The sequence below is a fragment of the Ovis aries genome, chromosome 17, assembly GCF_016772045.2.
Source record: "Ovis aries strain OAR_USU_Benz2616 breed Rambouillet chromosome 17, ARS-UI_Ramb_v3.0, whole genome shotgun sequence".
Classification (NCBI taxonomy): Eukaryota; Metazoa; Chordata; class Mammalia; order Artiodactyla; family Bovidae; genus Ovis; species Ovis aries.
Genome location: NC_056070.1, coordinates 55,786,323 through 55,798,450, shown reverse-complemented (window position 1 = coordinate 55,798,450; position 12,128 = coordinate 55,786,323). Strand labels below are relative to the sequence as shown.

Genomic DNA, 12,128 nt, shown 5'->3' with positions numbered 1-12,128 from the left:
GTTCAGGTCATGACAGTCTTCACCCAAGCTCGTATGAAAGGCTCATTCATCCTAGTTTTTTTCCTTCCAGCCGTATCGAGATTTAACTGACATTCGGCACTTACAAGTTTAAGGTGTGCAGCACGATGAGTTGGCTTACATACACCATGAAGTGATTATCACAGGAAGTTTAGTGAACACCTGTCAGCTCGTATAGACACAGAAAGAAGCAGAAATTTTTTCCTTGTGATGACAACTCTCAGAATTTGCTCTTTTAGACCACTTTCATATATAACACACAACAGCGTTTATTATATTTATCGCATTATATATTACATCCCTAGTACTTATCTTATAACTAAAGTTTGTAGCTTTTGACCCCCACCGTCCAGTTATCCCTTCCCTCAGAACCTGCCTCCAGTAACCACAAATATGATCTCTTTTTGTATCACCTATCCTAATTTTACAGGATATCTCTGTAAGTCATGTAGTGGTTGGAGCAAAGAAAGCTAAGAGTTTGATGACATCAGATCTGTTAGAACTGGGAATTACTGAGCTCAAATTTATTCAACAGTTTGGGATAGAATGCTGAGCTGGCAGGAGAGAAGTGCTCTGTTCATATGGAATCAGAAACTTGCAGTCTCTTGGATTTATCAAATTCCCTGTTCACAGGTTGCTAGGGAAAGTAGAGAAATGAATCACAGAGGTGAAATGTTTAAATACTGCAGCCATCTGTTTATTGATCCTGAGTTTTCACATCCTCAGCCAAAAACAACAAGTCTGCAGACTTTTACTTTCTGCTGGCGTCTGAAGATTCAAGCAAGGTTAGGTTATTCTTGTCATGTTCCACAAAGCACAGGTCTCACCTGTGACAGATCCAGCGGGGATGCTTGTGAAAATACAGATTCCCAGACCCGTGATCAAAACTCCGAATGGCCCTGAAACATGCATTATCACAGCATTCAGTTCAGTTCAGTCGCTCAGTTGTGTCCGACTCTTTGCAACCCCATGATTTGTAGCACAGCAGGCCTCCCTGTCCATCACCATCTCCTGGAGTTCACTCAAACTCACGTCCATCAAGTCGGTGATGCCATCCAGCCATCTCATCCTCTGTTGTCCCCTTTTTCTCCTGCCCCCAATCCCTCCCAGCATCAGAGTCTTTTCCAATGAGTCAACTCTTCGCATGAGGTGGCCGAAGTACTGGAGTTTCAGCTTTAGCATCATTCCTTCCAAAGAAATCCCAGGGCTGATCTCCTTCAGAATGGACTGGTTGGATCTCCTTGCAGTCCAAGGGACTCTTAAGAGTCTTCTCCAACACCACAGTTCAAAAGCATCAATTCTTTGGTACTCAGCTTTCTTCACAGTCCAACTCTTGCATCCATACAGGACCACAGGAAAAACCATAGCCTTGACTAGACGGACCTTGGTTGGCAAAGTAATGTCTCTGCTTTTGAATATGCTATCTAGGTTGGTCATAACTTTTCTTCCAAGGAGTAAGCGTCTTTTAATTTCATGGCTGCAGTCACCATCTGCAGTGATCTTGGAGCCCAAAAAGATAAAGTCTGACACTGTTTCCACTGTTTCCCCATCTATTTCCCATGAATTGGTGGGACCAGATGCCATGATCTTAGTTTTCTGAATGTTGAGCTTTAAGCCAACTTTTTCACTGTCCTCTTTCACTTTCATCAAGAGGCTTTTTAGCTCCTCTTCACTTTCTGCCATAAGGGTGGTGTCATCTGCATATCTGAGGTTATTGATATTTCTCCCGGCAATCTTGAATCCAGCTTGTGCTTTTTCCAGCCTAGCGTTTCTCATGATGTACTCTGCATAGAAGTTAAATAAGCAGGGTGACAATATACAACCTTGACGTGCTCCTTTTCCTATTTGGAAGCAGTCTGTTGTTCCATGTCCAGTTCCAACTGTTGCTTCTTGACCTGCATACAGGTTTCCCAAGAGGCAGGTCACAGCATTGCTAACCCCCAAAACCTAGTTCTAAGTATTCTAATGTTGTACAAACACTATACTAAAGCTTTGCCTCTAATGGAGAACATTCTTTTTTTTTTTAATTTGACTGTGCCAGATCTTAGTTCTGGCACTTAGGATCTTTTCTTCTTTGCAGCAACAGGGCCCTTTAGTTGTGGCATGCGAATTCTTAGTTGTAGCATGTGGGATCTAGTTCGCTGACCAGGGATCAAACCCCCCTGCCTTGGGAGTATGGAGTCTTAACCACTGGACCACCAGGAAAGTCCCTAATGGAGAGCAGTCTTATGTATTAATAGGTAGATGTAGGCTGCAAAGTAAGACTTTTTCACATTCCTGAGCCACCTGAAAGAAGCTTCGGTGATTGCTGCTTCCCCTGCCCTACCTCCTAGGAAGCTTACACATCTCCCAAGTCTCCTCTTTCTTCTCTCCTGTGATCATGCTCGTGGTCACATGTCTGATGCTTGGTTGAATTCAGTGAAACTCCTTTAGCACAAAATCAGTTGACCAAACCTGGGTGTGAGGGAGACCAGTGTTGTCTGCCACAAATACAATAAATGACAGCCAGTGGAGCTGCTTCTTACTCAGAGGTGAAGTTATAATGTCGGGGCATAAAGTGAGCCTTGAATAATCAAAATTAATCTTGGACGTATCTATAGGAGGGTGCCCTACTTGAGAGTCACACAGCATCTCCTGATCAGCCCAATATAGCCCGTGTTCCCTCCAGTGTGGGGACGGATGGTGTCCCTTGGGTCGAACACCAGCTGAGGTTGTTGGCTGTTTAGGCCTCGTGTCGTATGTTCAAACACTGGAACCACATTCTGAGCTCAACAGGAATCCTATACCTATTCATACTCATAAGCATCGAGCAGCCTAGTGGCCAGTATCTCCATTTCAACAGTTGCTTTTTTTCTCTTTGAAAAATATGAATAGCTTATTTCTGTAAGTTAAATACACATACATTGTACTTTCACTGACTTTACATCCCTAGGTAGCCTTGTAGGTACCTAAACAGCCAAGCACACTCCCACCACGTATTAAAAATGCTTGCTTGTCATTCTTAGCAATAAGAGACATCATGTTCCAAAGTTCCATTAAGGAAGAGCTTCACTTCTAAGGTTAAGGATCCCATGACTGTCTCCTATTAGCAGGTTCAGAGTTAGCAGATATGAATCCATTCTATACTGTTAAAGCTTCTACATTATAAGGAGACTGAAAAGAGTTCTCCTGACCTCAGCATATCCTCCCTTTGCATTAGAAGGGAAGTAAGAATAAATATCATGAGGGCTAAGAAGTAAGAAGCTGCTCTTACAAAAGCATAAGAGCAAATCTCTCTTATTCTTTGTATTATTGGCTGATGTAAGGTTTCCTTCCTGGCAGTTGTTTTGCACAGATGGGTCTTCAGAGAATTTTTGTGATTCCATGATGAAAAATGGGAAACATTACCTGTTTCCAGATCAAAAATGCCTTTCTTTGTTGGTTCAGATAAGTTGCGATAAAGATAAGTCCGACCTAAGTCATCAACAATGGAAAGAATTTTGCTTTGAAAAGGATGTAAGATGGTGGGATATTAATGAAGAAGGATATTGATGAAGAATAAACATGAAACAAATGTTCAAAAAAAAGAAAGAAAAAATTTGATGGAAGACTAAAGAAGTTTTTTAAAAAGTAAACAAAAAAAAGATGTTCAATCTCTCCAGTAGCCGGATAACTCAAAGTAACAATGAAATACTAGATGTCCATACACACACACACACACACACACACACACACACACACACACACACACACGATAATATCAAGGTTGGTGAGCGTGTGAAAACTGGGATACCGTGCTGTTGGTGTGGAACAGTACACTGGGACTGTCTTTCACAAGGTCATTTTCTAAAATCTGTGTGCCCACTTGCCCAGCATCTACTTCTCAGTGTCACAAAAAGGCATTTAAAACAGTAATTCTCCTCCCTACACATGAAAGTCCCCAGTGCCCAGGGCCCACCCTGGACCAGCTAAAATAGAATCTCCAGTGATAGGGCAGAGCATCAGTAGGTTTTAGGGCCCTCCAGATGATTCAAATGTGAAGCCCAGGGATGAGAAGCAAGGATGTGAGATGATGCTCAAGGCAGCTCCACTTAAAATAGGGGAAACCTTGAAACAGCCTAAATGTCCAAGAGTGGGAGAACAGTTAAATACATACTGGTTCATTCATAGGATGGAATACGATACTGCAATTTAAATGTAAAAATACCTCCCTTACTATGGCTTTATAAGGCCCCAAAGGATCTGGTTGTTGCTTCTCCATCCACATCTCCCAGCCCTTGCTCCCTCCCTCCTCCGCTGCACTGAATTCCTCCTCTTTGAGCAACACAAGCATGCCACGGGGCCTTTGCACTTGCTGGTCCCTCTTCCTGGAATTGTATTCCTCCTGATATTTGCATGGCTTGTTCCCATCTCTCCTTGAGATGCTCCTATCTAACTACAGCTGTGATTTAAATGTAGAGGAAAATGCCTGGAGGGTGCACCCCAAATGTTAACAGTGCTGCTAACCCTTGAGGAGGAGAGTAAGGTTCAGAAAGCCTCAGGGGCCATGATTGTGCCTACATCTGTATCATTTGGAGTTTTGCATGTGCAACATGTAAAACATGTTTCCAAATAAGATACATTTTTCAAAAAGAAGCCAGTGCTTAGACTCAAAAGTGTGCAGAGCTGCTAGGCCATGTCAGCACTGGGTGAATTGGAGTACTAGCCGTTGAAGAGGGAAACCCTTGCTGAAGAAGCTCTACGCTCTCTTCTCTCTCTCTTTCTCTTCTTTCTCTCTCTCCCCCGCCGTCCCCGCCCCCCTTCTGTTTGTCTGTCTCTCTCACTCACTCTGTCTCTTGTACACACAGAGCCTGAACACCCAGCAGTCGTCTACGAGCATGGAGGATGGACCTCATCCACACACACCCCAGAGGAGTTTTTGAGGAATGGATCCTTGACTTCAGACTGTGAGGATCTTTTCCTCCAGGACTCTCCAGAGGCAGGTCCCTGGCAAATGAACTAAAACCAGAAAGAACAGCAGGCAACAACAAAAAAAGTCCAAAATTTAGGAAACCCAGGCAGCAAAGCCAGATGAGCTGAAGCCATTGATTTTTTTTTTTCTTAAGAAAATCAAGCCTCACTGTTTCAGTATATCAAAAGCCGTTGTGTCCATGTGTGCATTCCTCTTTTTTAGAGATGAGCCTCAGAAAATCTCACTGCTTTTAATGAGGGAAGAAGTCCAGATCCGGGAGGAGAGGGAAGTTTTGGGGAGAGTAAAGGATGCTGGTTTGCAGTGTGGAGCGCATCTGTAGCATGTTTAAAGTCATCGAATAGAGCTGACTCTGTGCCTTGTTTGCTTTCATTTTTACATGTTGTAGCTTCATTTTGGCCTTTAGTAGCTCCTCCTCCATCAGCTGCATTCCATCATCAAAGATGGGGATGAAGGAGCTTTCTGGTCTTTCGCCTTAGTCTCGCCTGACTCCCTCCCACCAACCCCTTGCTTGCATCCCCCATGGCTCAACTTGACCACACCCTCATTTGTCACCTCAGAGAGACTCAGACTCTGAGAATGTACTTAGTGGTCAGTCACAGGTACATGGGGATCCTTCCCATCCCAGTTTTGAGAATATACTGCCTGTGTTTAATGAACTTACTTCAATCTCTCTCTCTTTTTAGCAAGTCTCAGGCAAGATCTTTGATTTTCCTGGATGCAACCTGGAAATGCCACCCACTGTATTTATTTTTCTGTCAAATGTAAACCCTGTAGGTGTGACTACTGGTTTAACAATGCCACCATTATTCTGCCTGCCAGAACACGCTAACCCCGTGTGCAAGATATACCACTGGTGGTACACAACGATAACTTTTAAGTCATTTGCAGCCACAAGATTAAGTGTCACTAAATCACAAAGAACATTTGCATTTTTCTTTTTCAATCCTGATTACATTTTAGAGAAAGTCTCTGTTTAGTGCTCATGGGTCCTCAACACCTTTCTGATTCTTTGGTTTGTTTCCCTTCTTAATAAAGAGCAGACCTCAGGTTCAAAGTCTTCTGTTTAGACAAAATTTAATAACTTAGTGGGTTTTATTTTCAGTCTATGTATTTTATTGCTTTCCATTTATGAGTCTCCACTTAGGAATATAATTTTCTTGTCAAATGCATTTACTTACAAAAAGAAGTAGACTCAACGAAAATATTAAGTGATTAATACAAAAGGTGATAAGGGGGTATATGTTAAAAATAACTTCAAAAACTAGTACTAGAAATCATGAAAATAACCTTCCTAAGCAAAAGAAAAGGCAGCTTATTCTAAGTGAATGAACAAGTGTCTAAATCAAAACACCTGAGTTTCAATGCCTTCTTTGCCACTATCTTATCTATGCAAGCCAGTTTTAGGCAAGTTTCTTAGCCTTCTGTGCCTCAGATTTCTTCATCTGGAAAATGGAGATAAGAACACCTGCCTACTTATCTCGGAATGGTCAGTATGATAATTAATCACCATGATAGATACGATTGCCCCAGAGGGAAAATTCTAAGTGTTACACAAATACAAAGCATCGTTCTTAGATTATTGTGGATCCCAGGCATTTGTTTAAAACCCTGGACCCTCACAAAAAATAAACACGGGTGGACACCAGATTCTACTTGTCATTTCACCCAGACGTCCGTCATGAGCCAGCACTTGTCCCAGGAGGACATGAACCAGGAATACCAGTTCTCAGCACACAGAGATCCCAGCATCATTCCAGTATATGGATCTTGATTTCTGTTCCACACACCTTGTTTTCTGTTTGTTTGTATTCAAGTTCCTGATCTTTTATCCAAATCAAATGATGTGTTGCTGAGAGGCAGAATAAAAATGGTTTTAAGAAAGCTGGTTTGCCATGGTGCGTACATTGTGTTTCCTTGGGGTTCCCAACCTTCTTGAGACTCCCATAACCATAACGGGCTCATTCATCCCAGCCTCAGCGAAGACCACAGAGAGGCTGAGGGTTGGACTAAAGAAAGAAGTGAAAGTGAAGTTGCTCAGTCGTGTCCGACTCTTTGTGACCCCATGGACTGTAGCCTACCAGGTTCCTCCGTCCATGGGATTTTCCAGGCAAGAATACTGGAGTGGGATGCCATTTCCTTCTCCAGATCTTCCCAACCCAGGGATTGAACTCAGGTCTCCTGCATTGTAGGCAGACGCTTTACTATCTGAGCCACGAGGGAAGTCCGAGGGTTGTGCTAGCAAGGTATCAATTCATATCTAGCTTATGGCCTGAAGTGCCCTTCTAGGTGGCACTGAAAGTGTTGGCCCCACTAAAGTCAGAGAGCTCTGGGCTCAAGATGAGGGACTGATTTTTTTTTTCCAGGCCCCCAAGTCCTGGCAGAGAGTTTTGATATTGACAGAGTGAGGTGATGGTCTTCTCCTGCAGGGCTCAGATCACGCCTGCTTCACTCCAGAAAGCACAGTTAGAAAATGGATTGGCCAAGAGCCAGGGGACTGTTTCAGCAGCCAGTGGACCAAAAAAAAAAGGTGTGCAGCAAAGAGTTTACTTGTTCATATAGCTGAAAATGAAAATTTCAGAGATAACTTCAGGTATGGCTGGATCTTGGTGTTCAGTATTGTTAAGAACATCTCCCTTATCTACTTCTCAACTTCCTGAGCACATTTTGGTTTCACAGAGGCACAGTGTCTGCCAGCATCTTCAGATTTCTTCCTACCAGCTAAGCAATGTCTATGGAAATAAAGTAACTCTGCCATAATAGCTACAAGGAGAAAAAGTTTCAATTTGAGGTAATGCAGGATTGATTTGGAGCAGGAACAAAACTATGGAAATAAAGTAACTCTGCCATAATAGCTACAAGGAGAAAAAGTTTCAATTTGAAGTAATGCAGGATTGATTTAGAGCAGGAACCAACCCATTAGAATGAATACTAGCCATTAACGCACAGGTGTGGCCACCCTTTCCGACGCAGAGTGACGCAGTGTCCAAGGCTGTGTGGTGCCCTCTCTGGCAGGAAATGAGTCAGGATTCAGCCGGCGAAATGGAGGGTGAAGTCAGCTCCACCCAAACTTTACGGATTGAGAGTGTGGGAAGGGTGGTTTCCCAAAGGAAAACCAAAGTGCTTTTTACCAGAAGAAAGGAGAGACAGATGCTGAACAGAAAAAAACCAATAGCAACCACTGTCTGCTTTAAGTAGGCTGCTTCTTACTATGCCTGTCACAAGCAGGGGGAAAGTCATCTGCTAGCTTTCTGGACGATTTCCCCATTGTGCTGTCCCTCGCCTCCATTTCCTCATCAGCTCTTTATTGACAGAGCACCTGTTCAACCATAGAAACTGTGCTAGACCTTGGAGATTCCAACAGGACTGAGACCCTTGAGTACAGTTATCGGGCTAGTGGGGAACAGGCACATAGAGAAACAGAAGCACCTGTGAGGGTGCCAAGGCAGAGGCAAGGAGCAGTGTCATGCAGCCCCTTTGCAGGAGGGAGCAGTGACTGGCTCCGCGGGTGAAGCCTCAGGGAGGGAATGTCCCTGACCCGCTGCTCTGTGCTTTGCCAAGCGTGATATGGCTACAGCCTTTGAAGTGGCCCTGTCTTTACCCGCAAGTTACGAGCAGAAGCAGATGCAGACGTAAAATCGCTGGCCTCAGCTCCTGGATCAGCAAATTATCTCTGGCCCACAGCATGACAGCTGCGTTCAGCAAAAGAGCGTTGTGCGTGTATCTTGATATGTAACCCTAGATCCAGGCTTCTAAATATAAGGGACTGTCTTGGGTTGCTGATTTAAAAAAGAAAAAGAGCATTCTAAGATAGTGTCCACATTCATTGGTTGCTGCCAGTCCTTAAAAAAAATATTCATGGATGTTGAATGTTTGAGCCTGGAGAGTTACCCTATTAAAAATAGGTCCCTGGATCAAGACACTTTGAATTCCAATTTGACAGATACAAAGATGCTTGATACCCAGGTATCACCCATCCATCCCTAGAGAAGGCCACAGAAAGAAGGAATTCCCTTTCCAACAGATTTATTGATTATTTATTCCGACAGAGGTTAATTTATTGAAGGTCAGGAGAGGGAAGTACAAAGTTGACTCGGTGCTTTTGTGTGTGTGTCAGGTAAACCTGAGTTTCATCTGGTGTACCTGTTCTAGACCTCAGATGAGTGGTCACGTCAGATCTGTGATGGTCCAGCCAAAGTGTCACAGCCGTGCGCTGGTTCACCAAGGCGCCCTGCCCTTTAGTTTTCCCAGGCCATCCGCTCCTGGCACCACCGCCAAGTGTTGATTCCACTGGGTGACATGGAATCCCATGTATGGGGACTGCTTGTGCTCTGGAGCGAGGATATTGACAGGAACTCAGGAGTGGCCAAGTCCTGCTTCTGTAAAGGTGATAGGTGGCCTAACGGCCAGCATGAAAGAGGACCTAAGACAGATCCCAGCATTTAGTAGGTAAGGTAAATATTTCTTAAGCCATTACCAAAGCTCGTCTGAACAATGACAGTGGTCTTCTTAGAGGTCTTCCTGTGTGTTTATCTCTGATTGATGCTGTAACAAAGACTATACAAACTTGGTGACCTAAAAACAATCCACATTTATTTCTTATTTATGTATTTTTATTTATTTGGCTTCCCTGGTGGCTCAGATGCTAAAGAACCTGCCTGTAATGCAGGAGACCCAGGTTCAGTCCCTGGGTTGGGAAGATTCCCTGGAGAAGGGAATGGCAACCTACTCCAGTATTCTTGCCTGGAGAATTCCACAGACAGAGGAGCCTGGTGGGCTCCAGTCCATAGGGTTGCAAAGAGTCAGACACGACTGAGCAACTAAGCACACACGCACATTGGTTCACTGGGTCTTAGTTGTGGCGTATGGAATCTTCAGTTGCAGCCCGCAGGCCCTTTCTTAATTTAATTGATGACTTATTTATTTTCGGCTGCGTCGAGGCTTCGTTGCTGGCTTTCTCTGGCTGCGGTGAGCAGCGGCTACGCTGCCGCAGTGCACGGTCTTCTCACTGCAGTGACTTCTCTTGTTGCCGAGCTTGGGCTCTAGGGCACTCAGGCTTCAGTGTGTGTGGTGCACAAGCTTGGTTGCCCTTTGGCATTAGACCTTAACCGAATCCTGCATTGGCGGGCGAATCCTTAACCACTGGACCACAAGGAAAGTCCTAGCGTGTGGGCTCTTAGTGGCAGCGTGTCAGATCTAGTTCCCTGACCAGGGCTGGAACCCAGGCCCCCTGCATTGGGAGCGTGGAGTCTTGGGCCACCAGGGAAGTCCCACAGTCCACGTTTCTTATCTTACTGTTTTGGAGGTTAAACATCTGCAGCAGATCTCACTGGGCGAAAATCAAGCTGCTGGCAGGCTGGCATTCCTTCCTGCAGGCTCTCAGGGAAAATCCCTTTGCTTGACTTTTCCACCCACTGTAGGCCACCCTCATTTCTTGCTTCCTGGCCTCCCATTTTCAAAATCAGCAAAGGTCACTAGAATGTTTCTCAAGTCATCTCTCTGGTTCTGACTCCTTTGCCCTCCTCTTCCCCATCTAAGGACCCTTATGATAACATTGAACCCACCCAGATAATCCTGGATAATCTCTGTAACTTAAAGGCAGCTGGTTAGCAACTTTAACCCCATCTGCCACTTAAATTCCTTTGTTGTGTTCCTGCTTAGCTCAGTTGGTCAAGAGCCTGCCTGCAATGCTGGAGACCTCGGTTCAATTCCTGGGTCGGGAAGATCCCCTGGAGAAGGAAATGGCAACCCACTCCAGTATTCTTGCTTGGAAAATCCCATGGACAGAGGAGCCTGGCAGGCTACAGTCCATAGGTCGCAAGAGTTGGACACAATTTAGCAATCTTTCTTTCTTTTCTGCTGTGTAACCTAACACGGGTTACTGGGATGTCTTTGGGGGTTCGTTATTCTGCCTGCCACGCCCTGCTTTCACCTTCGTCCTCCTCCAGCATCAGCACCTCACTTCAGATCAGAGCAATCTCAAAACCTAAATGGGACCACATTCCTCTGCTGAAACCCAACCCATCCACCCAACGGCCTTCCGTGCAATTAAAACCCAAACTTTTACCAAGGCCTCCAAAATCAGACCTCTGCTGCTGCTTAGATGTCATCTCCTTGTTGTTCAGTCGCTCAGTCATGTCCGACTCTTTGCAACCCCACAGGCTGCAGCATACCAGGTTTCCCTGTCCTTCACCATCTCCTGGAGTTTGCTCAAACTCATATCCATCCAGTGAGTGATGCCATCCAACCATCTCAGCCTCTGTCATCCCCCTTCTCCTCCTGCCTTCGGTTTTTCCCGGTATCAGGGTCTTTTTCAGTGAGTCAGCTCTTCACTTCAGATGGCCAAAGTATTGGAGCTTCAGCATCAGTCCTTCCAATGAATATTCCAGGTTGATCTCCTTTAGGATAGACTGGTTTGATCTCCTTGCTGTCCAAGGGACTCTCAAGAGTCTTCTCCAATGCCACAGTTCTAAGGGGTTCTCAAGGCAAGAATGCTGAAGTGGTTTGCCATTCCCTTCTCCAGTGGACCACATTTTGTCAGAACTCTCAACCATGACCCATCTGTCTTGGGTGGCCCTACACGGCATAGCTCCAGTTTCATTGAGTTAAAACAAGGCTGTGATCCATGAAGATGTCATCGCCTACCACTGCCCTTACCTCCCTCTGCTATAGCCACTCACTGGCCAACTGGCTATTCCCCAAACGTGCCAAGATCATTCCCGCTACAGGGCCTTTATATGTGCCATTTCGCCTGCCCATAATACTGTTTCCAAGCTTTTCATAAGACTGGCTCTTCCTCTTCCTCCAGGTCTCAGCTTCTCAGAAACAGATGAGCTAACCCCTGTCAAAGGCAGCCACCTACTTCTAGTCCCTCATTAGCATACCACTCTTTTATTTGCTCCACACCTAGAAAAAGACGAAGTCCACAACAGATAACCTACAAATATTGTTGAATGAGTAAACCATTCTTCTTCCCATGTCCCCTTCCTCTAACTAATGTCCACTCCTTTGCCTCAGGGTAGATTCTTGTATTCAAGGAAGCCTCGCGTATGCCAGTTTTTCAAGAACATTGGGGCCTCCCTTTGCCTGCTCACGCAGGCTGCAATTTTACTTTGAGGTCTTATCACGGTGGTAGATACAATAATCAATTGTGTAGTGATCT

The 12,128-nt window shown here is 44.8% G+C and overlaps 1 protein-coding gene across 1 annotated transcript in view; it reads left to right on the top strand.

The window, feature by feature from the left end:
• TMEM233 (transmembrane protein 233) overlaps positions 1-6,850 on the top strand; it is a 46,875-nt gene extending 40,025 nt beyond the window's left edge. The window contains exon 3 of the mRNA XM_012097821.5: positions 4,845-6,850. Within this exon, the coding sequence (XP_011953211.1) occupies positions 4,845-4,851 (7 nt within the window). The 3' untranslated portion in view covers positions 4,852-6,850. The remainder of the gene's footprint in view (positions 1-4,844) is intronic.
• Positions 6,851-12,128: the final 5,278 nt, after the last annotated feature.